The sequence below is a fragment of the Sorex fumeus genome, unplaced genomic scaffold (genome assembly GCF_029834395.1).
Source record: "Sorex fumeus unplaced genomic scaffold, SorFum_2.1 ptg000054l, whole genome shotgun sequence".
Classification (NCBI taxonomy): domain Eukaryota; kingdom Metazoa; phylum Chordata; class Mammalia; order Eulipotyphla; family Soricidae; genus Sorex; species Sorex fumeus.
In genome coordinates this window covers 29,245,412-29,261,524 of record NW_026606111.1, presented here as the reverse complement: position 1 = coordinate 29,261,524, position 16,113 = coordinate 29,245,412, and the positions used below count along the sequence as shown (strand labels likewise).

The 16,113-nt window shown below is 43.8% G+C and overlaps 1 protein-coding gene across 1 annotated transcript; it reads right to left on the bottom strand.

Moving 5' to 3' along the window:
* Window positions 1-8,837: 8,837 nt before the first annotated feature.
* LOC130033659 (sodium-dependent glucose transporter 1-like) lies at window positions 8,838-15,673 on the bottom strand. The gene is given in 6 exon segments (XM_056125452.1): window positions 8,838-8,867; window positions 8,869-8,978; window positions 8,981-10,087; window positions 11,759-11,875; window positions 12,919-13,087; window positions 15,401-15,673. Coding segments are annotated over 5 exon segments (1,386 nt in total). The 5' UTR covers window positions 12,941-13,087; window positions 15,401-15,673.
* Window positions 15,674-16,113: the final 440 nt, after the last annotated feature.

Genomic DNA, 16,113 nt, shown 5'->3' with positions numbered 1-16,113 from the left:
AAGCAATAGTAAAGCAATTAGGGCATCTGCCTTGCACGTGGCCAATCCCTGACATCCCATATGGTCCCCTCAGAATTCCCAAGAGTGATTCCTGAATGCATAGTCAGGAGTAACCCATGAGCACCAGTGGGTATGGTCCCCAAACAAACACACAAACAAAAGTAAAGGTCCTAAATGGCCATTACACTCTTCAGAAAAAAACAAACAAACAAAAAAACTAGAAAAAGCTTCCTAGTGTTTTCCTGTTGGGACCATGTTTCCAGGCCCAGGAGATTCCTGAAACTGTCAATGGTACTAGACCATCAACCTACCATGTTATATATTCTACATATATAGTATGGCAATAATTCATAAATTAGCACAGTAAAAGGTTAATAATAGCTAATAAACTAGAGCTATAAATATATTTATAACAAGTTATCAAAGTGAGTATATATCTCTTTATTGTACCTGAATAGCTTCATTATATGACTTATTGCAGGTAAGTGAAGCCACAGAAAGCAAAACTACAGATAAGCAATCATTACTGTATACTACAAACTTGTAGTAATCAAAACAGCAAGAAAATAAAATAGATTAATGTAATTTAAAAGAAAACCCAGAAAGTAATCCTTGCACTCAGGTCAATTAATTTACAACAAAGGATCAAGATGCACAAGAAAATATAGACTTTTCAATAAGTGTTTGGTAAGTCTGCCAAATGCAAAAGGATGACCATAGACTACTAACTTATACCAGACATAAAAACAAACTCAAAATGGCTTAAAAGTCTTGAATGTAAATTTTGAAACCACAAACCTTCTAAAAGAAAACACAGGGGGTAACTGCTTAGACATGAATCCAGGCAATGACTTTTCGGATTTGACATCCAAAGCAAAGGCAACAAAAGCAAAAACAAGTAAGTAGGACTATATCAAACTTAAAAGCCTTCCATGTAGTAAAGTAAATTACCAACAAAATGAAAAGGCAACCAACAGAATGGGAGAGTACTCTGCATATCATATATCATTATCATACCCCAAATCAAACAACTCATAAAATTCCATAGGGAAAAACAGAAACCCCACTAAATTCCAGGCAGAGGATTTTTCGCAAAGAAGTCATAAAGACAGTTAAAAAGATGATCACCAGGGAAATGCAATGAAAAAAAAAGACAGTGAGGGGCTAGAGAGAGAGTGCAGTAGGCAGGGCACTTTCCTTGCATAAGGCCAACCAAGGCTCAATCCCTAGCATCCCATATGGGCCCCAAAGCACACCAGGAATAATTCCTAAGTGCAGAGCCAGGAATAACCCCTGACCACAACTAGATGTGGCCTAAAAACCAAAAAAAAAAAAAAATTAAATTAAAAAAGACAAAAATCATGCAATATGCTAAAATGTGGGTGGCTTTGGAGAGTATCATACTGAGTGAAGGACAAGAGGAGAGGGACAGATACAGAATAATCTTATATCAGGGATATAAAGAGACATAGCAAGGGAACTAAAAATGCTCAGAGCAACAGAACATGAGAACAGGTCTACAGAACTAAGCTTGGGAGGGGAGGGTATACTGAGGAGGGGGTACTGGCACAATGGTGGGGGAGGAAAAGGGCACTCGGTGGATTGTTGCATGCATGTAATCCTACCAATAACAGTATGTATATCACAATGCTTAAAAACTAACAACATACAGAACAGAAGATTACATTCTCTACACACATAAAAGCAATGGTTCTCAGATTTGTCTATGTATCACAACCATAGTAATTTTTAAGAAAAATCACCAAGATTTGGGCTGGAGAGATAGTATTGGGGTTAAGGCACTCAGCTTGCCGTGGTCAGCCCCAGTTCAACCCCTGGCCAGGAGTGACCTCAGCACAGCTAGATATGGCCCAGACACCTAAAAAATTTTTTTAAAAAATGGACACCAACTTCATGTTCTACTTCAGACCAATTAAGTTTTCACTTAAGTGAAATGCTGGGCTTCAGGACTTCTTCACACACCCCCAACTCAGGAGATTAAAACACCAGCCAGTACAAAAGCCACCACAGCAGGTATATCATCAGACAAGGGACTGGAAGACACACTGCAATCACGTGTGCCCTGTTCACTCCTGGAGCTGCAGTGTCCAGGGTAGAAGCATAGTGTCACATTGCCCTTCCTCAAGATGACGAAGCACTTCCCGTATCACACACAGGACGCACTTTGCACCCAGAGATAAAGACAAAAGTGCAGAGTTCTCAGCTCAAAACCAGTAAAACCCTGACTAGTCCCCTACACTTGGCTCCCTAACAAAAATTCTTACCCCTGGCTTCTGCCATGCCCATGTCTGAAGACTTGTTCCAGTTTGATGCAGAGAAATGTCTGGGAGAGCTCCCATTCTTCCACAGACACACTCCCCTGGAAGTCAAACCTGGAAGCCTTGGGCAGCCCAGGATTTCCCTTCAGTCCTTAAATTCTTGCACTTGACTATTTCCGGGAATCCTTGCACTCAGAATGGAGTCATCCCCAGAGGGCAGAAAGTTCTCTACAAGTGAGACAAAGACCCTGTTCATCCCAGTGGGTCAGAGGGGTGACCCCAGCCCCAGCTCAACCATAAAACTGTCCTTTGGTGCCCTGAGGAGCCCCCAGAGTGCTGGGGCCAGGCTTGTCTCATGCTCCCCATAAGCAGGTCCTCACGACATTCATCTCTGTGTGTTGTCAAGTGCTTTTCACAAAACTGGAAATCAAGGACTGCAAAGTACTGAAATGGGGCAGGCACAAAACAAGCCTACACTCAAGAAGCAAGAGCTGGGGTAACTTCCTTTTCTGAAACTGGTGGACCCTCTTAGAGTGATTTTTCTGGCTGTTCAGCTATCATAAAAAGTGTCATAGCCAGTCTTGCTGGAAATAGTAAAGCCTGAGCTCTGTGGGAGCCGATCTCACTGCCATGTCTTCTGTTGCATTCCCAGGGCCTGGTGAATCAACCGAGGACTCAGCAAATTTCACTTAAATGACTGAAGTGCATGGATTTGGAATCCTATTACACAAAGATTAGAACTATAATAATCTCTTAAATACTGGCAAACCTCTTATATCTCATTAAATATTATAGAATAATGTCTAAGCCAATTAATATGAAGCAGGCACCAAAAACCCAAAGATTGAATTATTTTTTGATTTAGTAATTTGGGAAAGGGAAGGTTGGGCCATACCTGGCTATGTTCAGGGATCTCTCCCAGCAGGGGTTGGTTAGGGAACTGGGATCAGTCATGTGCAAGGCAAATGCCTTACCCCTTTCCTGTATCTCTTATGCTCTCTCAGTACCTTCATTTTGGGGGTAAAGGACTCAATTCTGGGGCACAGCAGATTCAAGCAAATACCTATACATGTTCAACTACAGAAATAAGCAAGTTTCTCCAAACTGAGAGTAAGAAATAATCAGACACATGCATGGAATTAATGCATTCATTAAGGTAATGTCTTGAGGGAGTCTTGGCACCAGATGGTGGACTGGTCTTTGAGTGATTCACATCAACCACCTTGTAAAGGGTTCTTATACCCCACCATGAGAGTATCTATTTTATCTCTAATGATGAGTTAGATGTGTGAGAATATGGAAACTAAAGGCCCCAGGAACATGGCATGTGCTTGTTATGTATCAAAATCAATTATTTCTTGTGATTTAATAGGCATGTAAGTATTTCTGTCATATAATACAACCTGGCTTCACTCCAGGAATAGAATTACCATCAGTCACAGACCTAAATAGTGTTGTTTGGGGGGAAAAAAATGTATTCACTCCTGTATAACCAGCCCTGCCATCATTTAACCAATACAATTCAAACTCTAATCTTTTGAACATTTCCTAAGTCTTAATATCAGAAGTTTGTCCGTAATCTCATTCCACAACAGCCATATGCAGAAAGAAAATCAATAATAAAGAGGCCAGGACCGTGGCTCAGTGGTCAAGAGTGTGTTTCTCCTATGTATAAGCCCCTGTGCTCAGTTCCTGGTGCCAAAAACCCAAAACCCGAATGCTAATAAATGTAGTAAACACCGCAGATCTCTGTGCTCAGGGAAGGGAGGTTAATCAAAAAGCACACAGATCTTTTAAAAGACATACTGAAAGCTTCACACAAGGTACGTAATGTACTAATTCCAAGTGGAGAAATTAAAATGAAAATGGCTCAGTGGCAGAACACACACTTTGCATGTGTGAGGCCCTGTATACAAGCCCCCATACTGTAAAACTACTAACAAAAAAAAAAAAAGAAAGAAAGAAGGGGGCACAAGAGATAGAACAGTGGGTCAAGAATGTGCTGTGCATGAAGCCCATAATACCCCAAGTTCTACCAGGAGTGATCGCTGAACTCACAGCTATGAATGAGTAAGCCTTGAGCACACCAGGAGTTCTCCCCTCCAAAAAAACAAACAAAAAAAAAAACCTCATGAACAATAAAAAGTATGCTTTTGGCTTGCACTGCAGTACGTCAGGATACCTCAGACCAGAGAGCTGGGGTGGTTATGCACATCTACGTAAGTCTGCACCCACTTCAGTCAAACGTTTCCTGATGGAATCAGGCATCAAAAAGGAAAGCAATGGGGCTGGAGAGATAGTACAGCGGGTAGGGTGCCTGCCTTGGGCACGGCTGACCTGATCCCCAGCATTCCATGTGGTCCCCTGAGCACCTCCAGGTATGATTTCTGAGTGTACAGGCAGGAGGGATCCCTAAGCATTGTCAGGTGTGGCCCCAAACAAAATCAATGACTGAGAACTGCAGTGTTCTTGGCTTTATAAAACATTTGAACTGAATTTATCTCTCATCTTAATCTGATTTGAGCAAGGTAAAATGACCATGCTAAAGAAAGTAAAACTAAGTATCAAGATTTTAAAGAGGTAACTTCTGGTAACCCATTCAGTACCCTACAAACAAAATGGATTCTCACAGGCCAAGTTTGTCCTGGCCAGCAGGCTATGCCTGTGATCCCTCTGAGTACCCGCTCACTCTCCCTCAGCCAAATGTTTTGGTTCCTTTGGATCCTGAAGTGCCCAGGCCCAGAGTGGAGCAGACACACCCTAGTGAGACCTCAATCACATCCCAGCCCCTCTCCCTGCAACTTCCAGAAGGTTGTGACTTGCCTTGAGCCAACCTCTGATGGCCTCCTTTATCTCAGACCCCATCAAGGTCATGGGTGTCTCCTGTGGCTCTGAAGACGCTGCCCTGTGGTGAGACGGAACTGCAGGGACTTGGGGACAGACACTGCACCCATGGCCAGCACAGGGCTGGCCACAGTCCACCACAGCCAGGCACTGCAGCCTCTAAGCCAGCAGCCCGAACAGAGCCCTGAGCTCCAGACAGGACTCAGCCCACACACCCAGAACGTGGCCCCATGGCACCAAACAGGCCCAGGGACACTTGAGTCCAAGTTCCCACACTAGAAAATCAAAAGAGATATCATATTATCACATAAATTTATTACTTTTAGGGTCAACTGATACTCGGCAGTAGAACACCTCAGCATCAGCAGACACTAATTGCTTGGATTGATGCTAATTCTTAGAATTCTACTGTCTCACACTTCCAATATGGAAATACATCATCAAACTTCAACAGTCCTCACTCACTGTGGTCATTCACATTTCAGTGGCACTTAGGGGGACAGGGACAGGAGCAGTGGGGATTTTAAATGTTCTACACTCTCCTTATAACTCACCACCTACTGAGCTGCAGTTCCTACCCTTTAAATGCCCATCCCAGGCAGAATCCTAGTTTAGCTGGAGCCCAGTGGACAAGTAGCTGCTATTTCTGTATGTCAATAGTGGGAGAAAGAAGCTGTAAATGGTAGAGGGTCAATTTCTAGCTATAGCAAAATACACTGCAAAATGGACAAAAACAGGCTCTTTGTTTTTATTTTTACTATTGGTTTGGGGGTGCATATTCAGCTGTGTTCAGGGACTACTACTGGCTCTGTGCTCAGGGGTCACTTCCATTAGTATGTGGGGGACAATAATGTGCCAGAGATCCAGCCCAGGCCTCCTACACAGAAAGCCAGGGCTCAGCCCACTGAGCATCTTTCTGGCCAAGAACATAGTTTTCTCTTAGTTTCTCTACCAGTCTTCCCCAAACTCATAGACCAGTAGTAATATGAGCGATACTGTGGCAGGTGGATAAGGTGAAGTGCCAGTGGTCAGAAAGGTTTTCTATTTCCCTTGGGGAAAAGGGAAGCAAATTTATACACATTTCATAAACAAAAGCAACATGCATGAGGTAGACATCAATCATCACTGGTACTGGCAGGAAACTTGGTACAGAGGAGACAACTGGCCTATTACCAAGTCAGTATCAGTGGTGACCACTCAGTTTTGCCAGATTCACCTGAGATGCCCTTCCTGACCCCTGATCCTCACCCAAGCACTCTCTGCTCATTCCTTTGCTTTCCTGCAAATGTCAAACCCAGGAAGGAGCAGGTGGCCTGGTGGGTAGACACTTCCCTGTACTGAAAAGCACTGGCCTCGCTGTGGTCAAAGCAGCAGCTCGGCCCAGTGAGTGCTGAGGGGTCTCATTGAGGAGGAAGTGCGGCACCAAGCTCAGCCCCAGACCCTGTTACCAGGGTGAGCACAGGCCCTCGATGACCCCCCCACCGTCCTACTCCTGGAGGAACTCTGGAACTACTTGGAAAATCAGAACTGAGTTTCTCCACAACTTGCAGAACACAACTAGAAAAAAATCAATGTATAAAAATAGCAAAGAATCAATAAAAGCAGAATAGCTCTCACAATTACTGTATATTTTTGGCTATTATAGACACAATTATAAATGTGACACTATTTTACATACAAAATTTTCCTATTGAACTTAGTAGCAATATTAAAAGATCACTGATTTGGAGGGGAGTGTTTTGAGTTTGGGGGACAACCCCTATAGTACTCAGGGGTTACTTCCAGTGCTCAAAGGACCATGCAGTGCCAGAGATTGAATTCTGTGTTGACCACATGCAAGACAAGTACCTCTTGCTCAAGCTTTCTCTGGCCCAAGATCACTGGCTTTTCAGACATATTCTGAAATCTTTTTTCTTTATTGGGGGAATACCTATTAGTGCTCAGGGGCTGCTTCCAGCACAGTGCTTAGGGGTCACTCCTAGGGGCAGTCAGGTGACTATGAGGTACCTGGGAACTATAGTAGGGGCTTCCACATTCAGTGAACATTCTTAAGTCCTTTGCAAATACCTTAATCCCTGTACTATTTCTCCAGCCCTATCAATTAAAACTATAAATTTCCTTCATGTTCCATTTAAGAAAATGGGTAGCACTTACCTTAGGTTCTAACAGACATCTTGCACAAATTTAGAAACTAATTAATTCCTAGTCTGACCATCTTATTCTCATTTATAAACTCAGAGATGAGGTGATCAAATTTTTAAAAGCTACAAAAAGTTAAGAAACTGAATGCAGAACCAGAAGGCTGATAAGCAGCTAAACTGGCTTGAAGACAAGCCTCCAGCATCCTGTTCTAGTTCTTTTCATAGAAATTAGAAATCAAAAGTAACTATCGGGGCCAGAGAGATAGTACAGCAGATAGGGTGTTTGTCTTGCACACAGCCGACCTGGGTTCGATCCCCAGCATCCCATATGGTCCCCCAAGCACTGCCAGGAGTAATTCTTGAATACAGAGCCAGGAGTAATCTCTGAACATCGCTGGGTATGGCCCAAAAAGCAAAAAATAATAATGATTTAAAAAAATTTAAAAATAAAAAAGGAAACAGCTTTTAAAAAAACAAAAAAGTAACAAATCATCCTTTGGTTCAATCTTACCCACAGGGTAAATCAGTTAACAGAAATTTGTTCATCTACACAGAAATCCAAACTTTACAGGCAGAATAGATTATTTTGCCAAGTAACTGTTACAGATTTTATCCTAATTTTTTTTACAATTACGTAGGGTGTGACCATTATGTGAATCTATGTAAAAGGTTATAAAACAATTTCTGAACTTAGAAAACAAGATGTGATGAATATGCAATTGTGATGATTATGTAATAATATAGTATCAATAACTGTTAACTTGCTCAGCACACTGATGCATTAGGAGAATTTCATATTGTTTTGGTTGGGGAGTGTGGGGATAAACCTGGCAATGCTCAGGAATTACTCCTGTTTCTGCACTTTGGACCACTCCTGGCAGGACCATATAGGGTGCCAGGGATCAAACGTAGGTCAGCTGAATGCAAGTGCCCCACTCGCTCTAGCCCTTACACCTGACATTTATCTAGGAGGATAAACAGCCTCAAAGTGTCTTAGGAGCACAGGAGATATCTCAAGAGATGGAGTATTTGCATGGTATACACAGGTCTATGTATAATCCCCAGCAGCGCTATGGCCCCAGAAGCACTACCAGTATTTTCCTGGGGACCCCAGCACCCCAGGTGTGGGCCTATGCTTGCAAGCACCATTGTGGTCACCTGGTAGCCACCAACCACCACCGGAACTGAAAACTGATCCCTCAAGCCTTCATCACAAGGCCAAGAATCAATGAGAGAGAATGGCTATGAATCCACCAGCACATATGGGCAAGGGTACGGTGCCCTACACAAAAATAAAAGCATAAAAAAAAAAGTTCATATACATGCTATAGGCAGGTATGATCATAAAACATAAATCAGCCACATGTCAAAAAAACTGCTCCCACAATAAAATCCTAATATACTAGATTCTTCATGGAAGCCTCTGGACTGTTTGGAAACTATTTAGCATTAGATATCTCCTGTGCTCCTAAGTGTGCTCTGACACTTGGTTCCCCAAAAGCAAGTTGAAAATCTGTTTATGTTCTGCTTCTTAGAATTGGTGACGTTCAAGAAAGTGAAAAATCCATCTTCTCTAAGTAGAAGTCCCTTCTGTCCTGGTTTCATGGAAAGTGGCTGACAGCAGTACTGCCCGCATTAACTAGAGGTGCAGACTCCAACATCACAGCATCTGAGTAGTGTTGCTTGGATGTGTCAGCTGCCAGTGCCATCAGGATCTCCTAGATGTGTCTATGACAGAACTCATCATTGCATCGCTCATTTCAACCACTTCAAAATCCATTTCATTCCACTTTTCTGCATCATCTTCTTCATTCGCATCCTCATAGTCATTCAGCCCAGAGCTAGACAACAAAGCTTTCTGGTCCTCACTCTTCCTGCGTTCTTTTCGCTCACGATCAAGAGGTAAGGTGGCTAATTTGTACATCACTGGGAATAAAACTGCAGTGGCTACGGCTGCCCCCAGAGAGGTATATAAGACCACAGGTAAGTCTGGGTATTCTCCTTGAAGGATTCCAATGACTGCAGGAATAGCCATTTCGCCCAGGGCAGCACCAACTACAAAAAATGCTGCAGATTTCCCGTGGATGGATGTGTACTGTTCTATCCAAGAAATGCCGCTGGGAAATGTGGTTGCCATTGAGGCCCCATACACTGACGTGGCTACCCAGAGACAAGTCCGGTTCTTGTTGAAAAGCACCAAAAACATAGAGGAAGTCAAACAGCCAATGTTGCTCAACACAATCATGGTTCCAGGCTGCAAACAAGTAGCGAAAAAGATGGCCAGACCTCTGAAGGCTGCAAAGGTGCCCCAGAAGATGGAGTTCAGCCCAGCAGCTTCGCTTTCTGTCATGCCAGCATGGGTGGTGGCAAAGGAGAAAACATAAGAGCCATATGTGACCTCGGCTCCAACATAAAAAAAAAAAAAAATGAACAGGAGACAAAGAAGAGCCACGTGATACTTAGCTCTTCGAGATCTCTGGGCAGACACTTTAGCTTTTTCCTGCTTTGAGCTTTTCTTGAAAAACAAGGCAAAAAAAAAGAGAGAAATTACAAAAATGTAAGTACCGATAACAGTGTAGGTCCACAATAAATTCAGATCATCAGGCACTCTCAGCAGAGCGCCTGGGTCAGCTCCGGAGGACTGGATGAGGGCAGAATGGTTGGAGTCAGCTTCCATGTGGTTTTCGGCAGACACCGTTGTGCCGATTGCCAACTTGGCCAGCAATGGAGCCACAAAGGCGCCAAAGGCAAAACTGAAGTGTAAGGCCTGCATGTGTGGGGCTCCTTTATCCCCCCACAGAGCCAGGATCAGGACGTTCCCACCTGCCAATAAAAGGGGGCAAGGGAGTCATTTAATCACAGTGATATAGAAAATAGTAGTTCATTTCCATCACAAAGAGGAATCCATAGACCAAGATTATAATATACTCAGCTAGCACTGCTAAGAAATGTCGTGAATGCTAGGATTAAGAAACTCCCACAGAACAAAGTGTACCAGCTCACACTTATGGAGAGAATTCTACCAACCTGTAAGCCACTGCCTCCTAGATCAGGCACATTATCACAGCTCTACAGTTCTAGTAAGAAGTTTGGGGAAGATAGGATCTGCATGCTTTTATTTACTTATGAGCATAATATATATACATCAATAAAGATAAAATGTATCATTATGTAGTGGCAAGACTACTGAAGCTAGGGGCTGGCGGGATAGTACAGTGGGCAGGGTGTTTGCCTCACACGAAATTTACCTGGGTTCAATCCCCAGCATCTTATATGGTCCAAGACTGCCAGGTGTGATCCTTGAGCACAAAGCCAGACATCACTAAGCCCAAAAATAAAAAACAAACAAAAAAAACTACCAAAGGTATGGGTAACCCACTGAGAAAAATATCCAAGCATATAGCAGAAACAAAAGAAATTTTCAGGAATTTGTACACTTTAGGATTCTGCTCTGTCCCTTATAGAAACAAGGATACCTTCAAACATCTGCACTTACACTGTCTACACTCCTATAAAAGGTACAGTACTCTATATCAAAACAATAAGCTTTACAACCGTAACCATGTTAAGCTATAATAAAGTAAAGCACATCCTATAAACAACAGACATGAAGCCAAGTCTTGGGTGTTCTTTCATTTATTTTCTTTTTTGGTTTTGGGCCACACCTGGCAATGTTCAGAGGTTACTCCTGGCTCTACACTCAAGAATCACTCCTGGTTGTACCCAGGAGACCATGTGGGATGCCAGGGATTGAACTCCTTTTTCCTTTTCTTTGTAGACACAATTATGTTCCATAATTTAACAACCAAAACTATACTGAGAGTATAAAATATTTCCTCAACTAGAAATAATAGTAGAACAAGAAGGAAAGAAACAATGCAGGGTTAAAGAGTGAATAAATATCATCAATGTTATGAAATAGGTCTTAAAATATATCAAGATATATGAAAGGGGATCTCCTTATGAAGGCAGGAACTTTTCAGAAGGATGTGAAGAAAATAATACATAACACAGGATTCTCTTAGCTCAAAATCCAGGAAACATCTAGAAATTTTAATTGACTAACTCTTTCTATACTTCCCAGCTGACAGGATTCCAAATCTGGCTAACCCATTTCCCACAGAATAATGTTTTTTTAATTCACATGCATAAAAATTGGCACCCTACTTGGCAAAAGGAAATTCAGGTCCGGTAATCTCATGAACCACCCACAGGTTAGTGCTTTATTCTGGATTTGTCTTGGGGCCAAATCCTGAAATACTCTCAGGGTCCTGGCTTTGTGCTCAGGGGTGATCTGGGCAGTGCTCAGGGGACAAATATGGAGCCAGGGATGCAAACATGGTTAGCTGGCCACATGTAAGGCAGAGCTTTAACCTCTGTGCTAGCTCTCCTGCCAGTGTCTTTTTAGAAAACACTGAAAGTGACAACTTCTCATCTGGTTAAGTTTTCTGGTAAAGTCCCTGTTCCCAGACCCCAAAGTGGGACCTCACTAACCTGTATCCAGAATGCCCATTGAAATGCCAAAGATGGACACCATAATAATCAGCAAGACTGCAGTCTTACAAAATGGAACGAGATAAAGACCCACTGTGGTAGCCAACATTGAGACTCCTGAGAAGAAAGAAAATAGTTAGGCATACAGAATAATATCCATGCAGAGAGCCATGGACCAAGTCAACAACATGAAAACTCCTAAATTCAAGAGATTAGAATAAAACTGAGTAATATGGAGTGGACGAGTGTTTCAGCTTCTAGATTGGGCATTTCACTGAAAAGCATTTTTAACATTATAAACTATAAAATGCAAATTATTTTAATAAGAAAACATGTTATTACTGGTACAAATAATGGCAAGGATTTACCCAGAGCAGCTAAAAAATGTTGTTTATTTAAGAATACAAAGTGTTTTAGATTTCAAAAATTTGAAAAATAAAATACAATTAACTAGGCAGTTTGTAGAAGATTTGAAAAATAAAATACAATTAACTAACCAGTTTATAGAAAAAATTAGGGAAATCGAGAGGGGATTATAAAAATACATTCTTCCCTCTATTTGGAACAAAAGGAAGTATTTATTCATCAACAGTAAATTATTATTTCCAAAGCAATTATCACAATAATCCATTTTCTCTAATCATGTCAACTTATTCAAAATGCCTTAAGAGAACGCTTGGCTGTAAATTTCAAGAATGGGGCAGAGTGCCAGAGTCATCGCCGGAATAGCAAGGAGAAAACTTTCTTCCCTAAACCATCACTTCAACCACCTTTCCTACCTGCTTCATTTTCAGCCAGCATCTAACCTAGACAGTACAAGGCATCCATTCTGGCCCATTCTGGCCCTGGAAATCTGCCCTAAGTCCTGACAAGCTGAGCTTCTCAGCAACAGAACATGATCCAGCATACAGAGATGGTGAAAAAGACTAAGCATCTCTAACCCACTGTGGGGTCAATCAAAATGCCCAAGGTGTCCAGGTCCAGAGTCCCTGTTCCCTGCCAAGCTGAGGCAGGTATTAGGGCAGCCTGACTTCCAACGAGGACACCTAAACCAGGCTGGAACACTTCCTCTACAGGGACACACAGATAATAAACCAGCAGGCTGGCCTGCTTCCTCCATAGAGACAGGAATAAAGCAGCTCAAGTTGGTGTTTACTCACCCAAAAGCAGAAAGTGATTCATAGTGTCAAAAAGAACTCCTCCGACCACAGAGCCACTCAAATATCCAGAGGCCCGGCCCACAAAAATCAGAGAAAGACTGCTGATGTTGCGGTTCACGTTTTTTGCCAGATCTTGAAACGTGGGCCCCAGTATAGCAATACTTAGTCCCTAAGATTTAAAAGACAAAAGTTTTTCTTTACAACCATTAAAACAATAGTTTATTTGCTAATGAATACCAAGTAGAGATTTCTGATGTAAAAAGTGTGATGACTTTTTTGTTGTTGCTGTTTCAAGTCACACCCAGCAATGCTCAGACTTAGTCCAGGCTCTCTGCTTAGGGATCTTTCCTGGTGGGATTCAGGGGATCATATGGGATGCTGAGGATTAAACCCTGGTCAGCATGAGCAAGAAAAGCATCTTACCAACTGTACTACCTCTTGGCCCCCAAAATGTGATTACTTTAAGCTGTAGAGCAGTAAAACTGCATGCTGCTTTAATAAACTTACTAAAACTTTAGTTTCTTAATTTACTAATGTGAAAATCCTAGTGTTTTTCTACTTCTGACAACATATACAAAAAATAAAATATTCTTTGGCAGGGCTGGAGCAATAGGACAGTGGGTAGGGCTTTTGCTTTGCATGCCGCTGACCCAGGTTCAATCCCCAGCATTCCATTTGGTGTCTCCCCCCCCCCCCCCGCCCCGCCCCAGCACCACCAGGGAGTAATTCCTGAGTGTAGAGCAAGGAGTAACCCCTGAGCATCGCTGGGTGTGATCCCCCCCCAAAAAAAAAATTCCTTGGCTTTCTCTGCAGTTGTTTCCTAGTTAACATTATTGCATGAGATTGTTTTCTATTATTTCTTTGGTTTTGACTTTTTTTGGGGGGGGGGCACACGCAGCTAAGCTCAGGTCTTACTCCCAGCACTGTGCTCAGAGATCACTCCGGGTGGGCACAGGGGACTATATGGATGCTAGAAAATGAACCTGGGACGGCCACAGGGAAAGGTACCTTACTCACTGTACTATCTCTAGGCCTCTTGAAAGTTTCGAACTTTTCAAGTAGGTGACGTGCATGTGTACAGGTAATTTCAATATTAAGAACTTGTCAAAGCATCAAAAGATTGTTCTCACATGCTACTTTTGGATGCAGACTGGTTCCTTTAATTTCATCAATACCACATGCGGGACAAAACATTTTAAGTATTTATCAAAGTGAATTTTTCTTCAAAGTAAACTCCCAACTACCTATCAGGAGAGTATTCTAGAGTTAGCCAGAATTAAAAGTTGCCTTTGTCTCCCTGAGGCTATTGTTGGGAACCTCCAAAATATTTCTAATCCATCTACTTCGAGAACTGATTCCCAATGCGGTGCTCTGCTCTGAACGCTGGGGTGTGCCCCTGCCCAAGCATTCATAGTCCTGGAGTAAGTACAGAGCCCTCGAAAAGCAGTGCTTGAGTCTGGGGCAATGGGGGAGGCTGAACATAGCTACAGTCCAATTAGTTCCTGCCTGCCAGGAGCTCAAAACAAGGCCTGTCACAAGTGAGCGTCACCACGTGTCTGCAATGATTTTCTAAAATCATCGGTACTCACAGGGAAACTTTAGTTAAGCAGAGGTGGCTCTCCGGAGAAGATTCATCCTTCCCATCCTACCACAGTCAAAACAAGACAGACGAGGGAGACACTTCCGCAAACAACGGACCAGCTGAGTGGCCAAAAGATTGAGCAAAAGGAGCCTCTAGCCTTGAGGCTGGCTTTAGGACAAACATAGAAAGCCCTGCCGTTTATTTACTCGGGACTACGGACAGAATAAAGAGACGTTCCTGGTTCTACCCTTTAACCTGCTGCGATTCCAGAAAAGTAACATTCCCCTCTCCAGATCTAAATTGCACCCTCTGCAAAATATGAGCTTAACTACCTTCGGTCTGATGAGAATAAGTAAATTCCCTCTCAAAATAGAAAGAAAGAAAGAAAGAAAGAAAGAAAGAAAGAAAGAAAGAAAGAAAGAAAGAAAGAAAGAAAGAAAGAAAGAAAGAAAGAAAGAAAGAAAGGAAGGAGGGAGGGAAAGAAGGAAGGAAGGAAGGAAGGAAGGAAGGAAGGAAGGAAGGAAGGAAGGAAGGAAGGAAGGAAGGAAGGAAGGAAGGAAGGAAGGGGCTTGTGACCCTTGTGAAATAATTTGGGGGAAGACACAGGCTATAGATTGGGACCACCCTCTGGGATGAACACCTCTGGGAGAACAAGAAGTGGCTAAAGCTGGAGAGTTACACCGAGATCATCATCGCAAACCGGGAAAATGATTTCCCGAGAGCAGTAAAACCTTCGTCCGTTTACTAAGTAGCGAAACTGAGGCTGCGGGCCACAAAGTAGCTTGGGCTCTAGGAGATACAATTTACGAGTGCGAAGGCGAGACTCCAAGAAGCGCAACGGCTGGGCGTCCTCGGGAGCGGGACGCGGGACGCAGGAGGGGTCCAGCCCCCGGCTCTCACCAGCCCCAGGAAGGCGGCGCACAGGACCACCGTGACGAACCAGCGCAGCCGGCCCCCGCTCGGCTCGCTGCGCCGGGAAGCCTCCACCACCGCCGGCTCCGGCTCCAGCTCCGCGGGGCCCGGGCCGTGCAGGAGCCGCTGCTCGGCAGCCGGGGCCTCGCCCCCACTGGCTTCCAGGTCCACCTCCAGCTTGGCGGCTCGGGAGACGCGTGGGCAGAGGCCGCCGGGGCTTCTCTCCTCCGAGCCTGAGCGCTTGGGTGTCCAGACCCGGCCCGGCCCCTCTGGGCCCGGCTGTCCCGGGTCCGAGCAGCGGAGCTACGGCACTTCGGGGCCGCCACGCCGGGGCGCGGCAGGTTGTGGGCGCGCGCCCTCGCCGGTATGCACTGCGCCTGCGCGGGCGGGGAGGCGGAAGTGTGGCCTTCAGCCAACCACAACCCAGCCTCACGCCGGAAGTTGATGGTGTTGCCTAGGACACCTGACTGTGGTTCAGCTTCCGGAGCAGGTGAGGCATGGAGAGCTTTGGGGATGAGCGCCTCTCCTGGCAGAGCAATTTGCAGCTCCAAGATGGTTCAGAAAAATTGGGTGATAAGTGTCGCTAAAATATTAGGAGAAAAATGTGGATCAGGAGTAGTTAGGTCAAGCGATGTCAGGAGGATCACTCTGCGGTTTGGAAGCCTGCCTCATGAGTTGGAGGAAAAGACCGTTGGAATGGA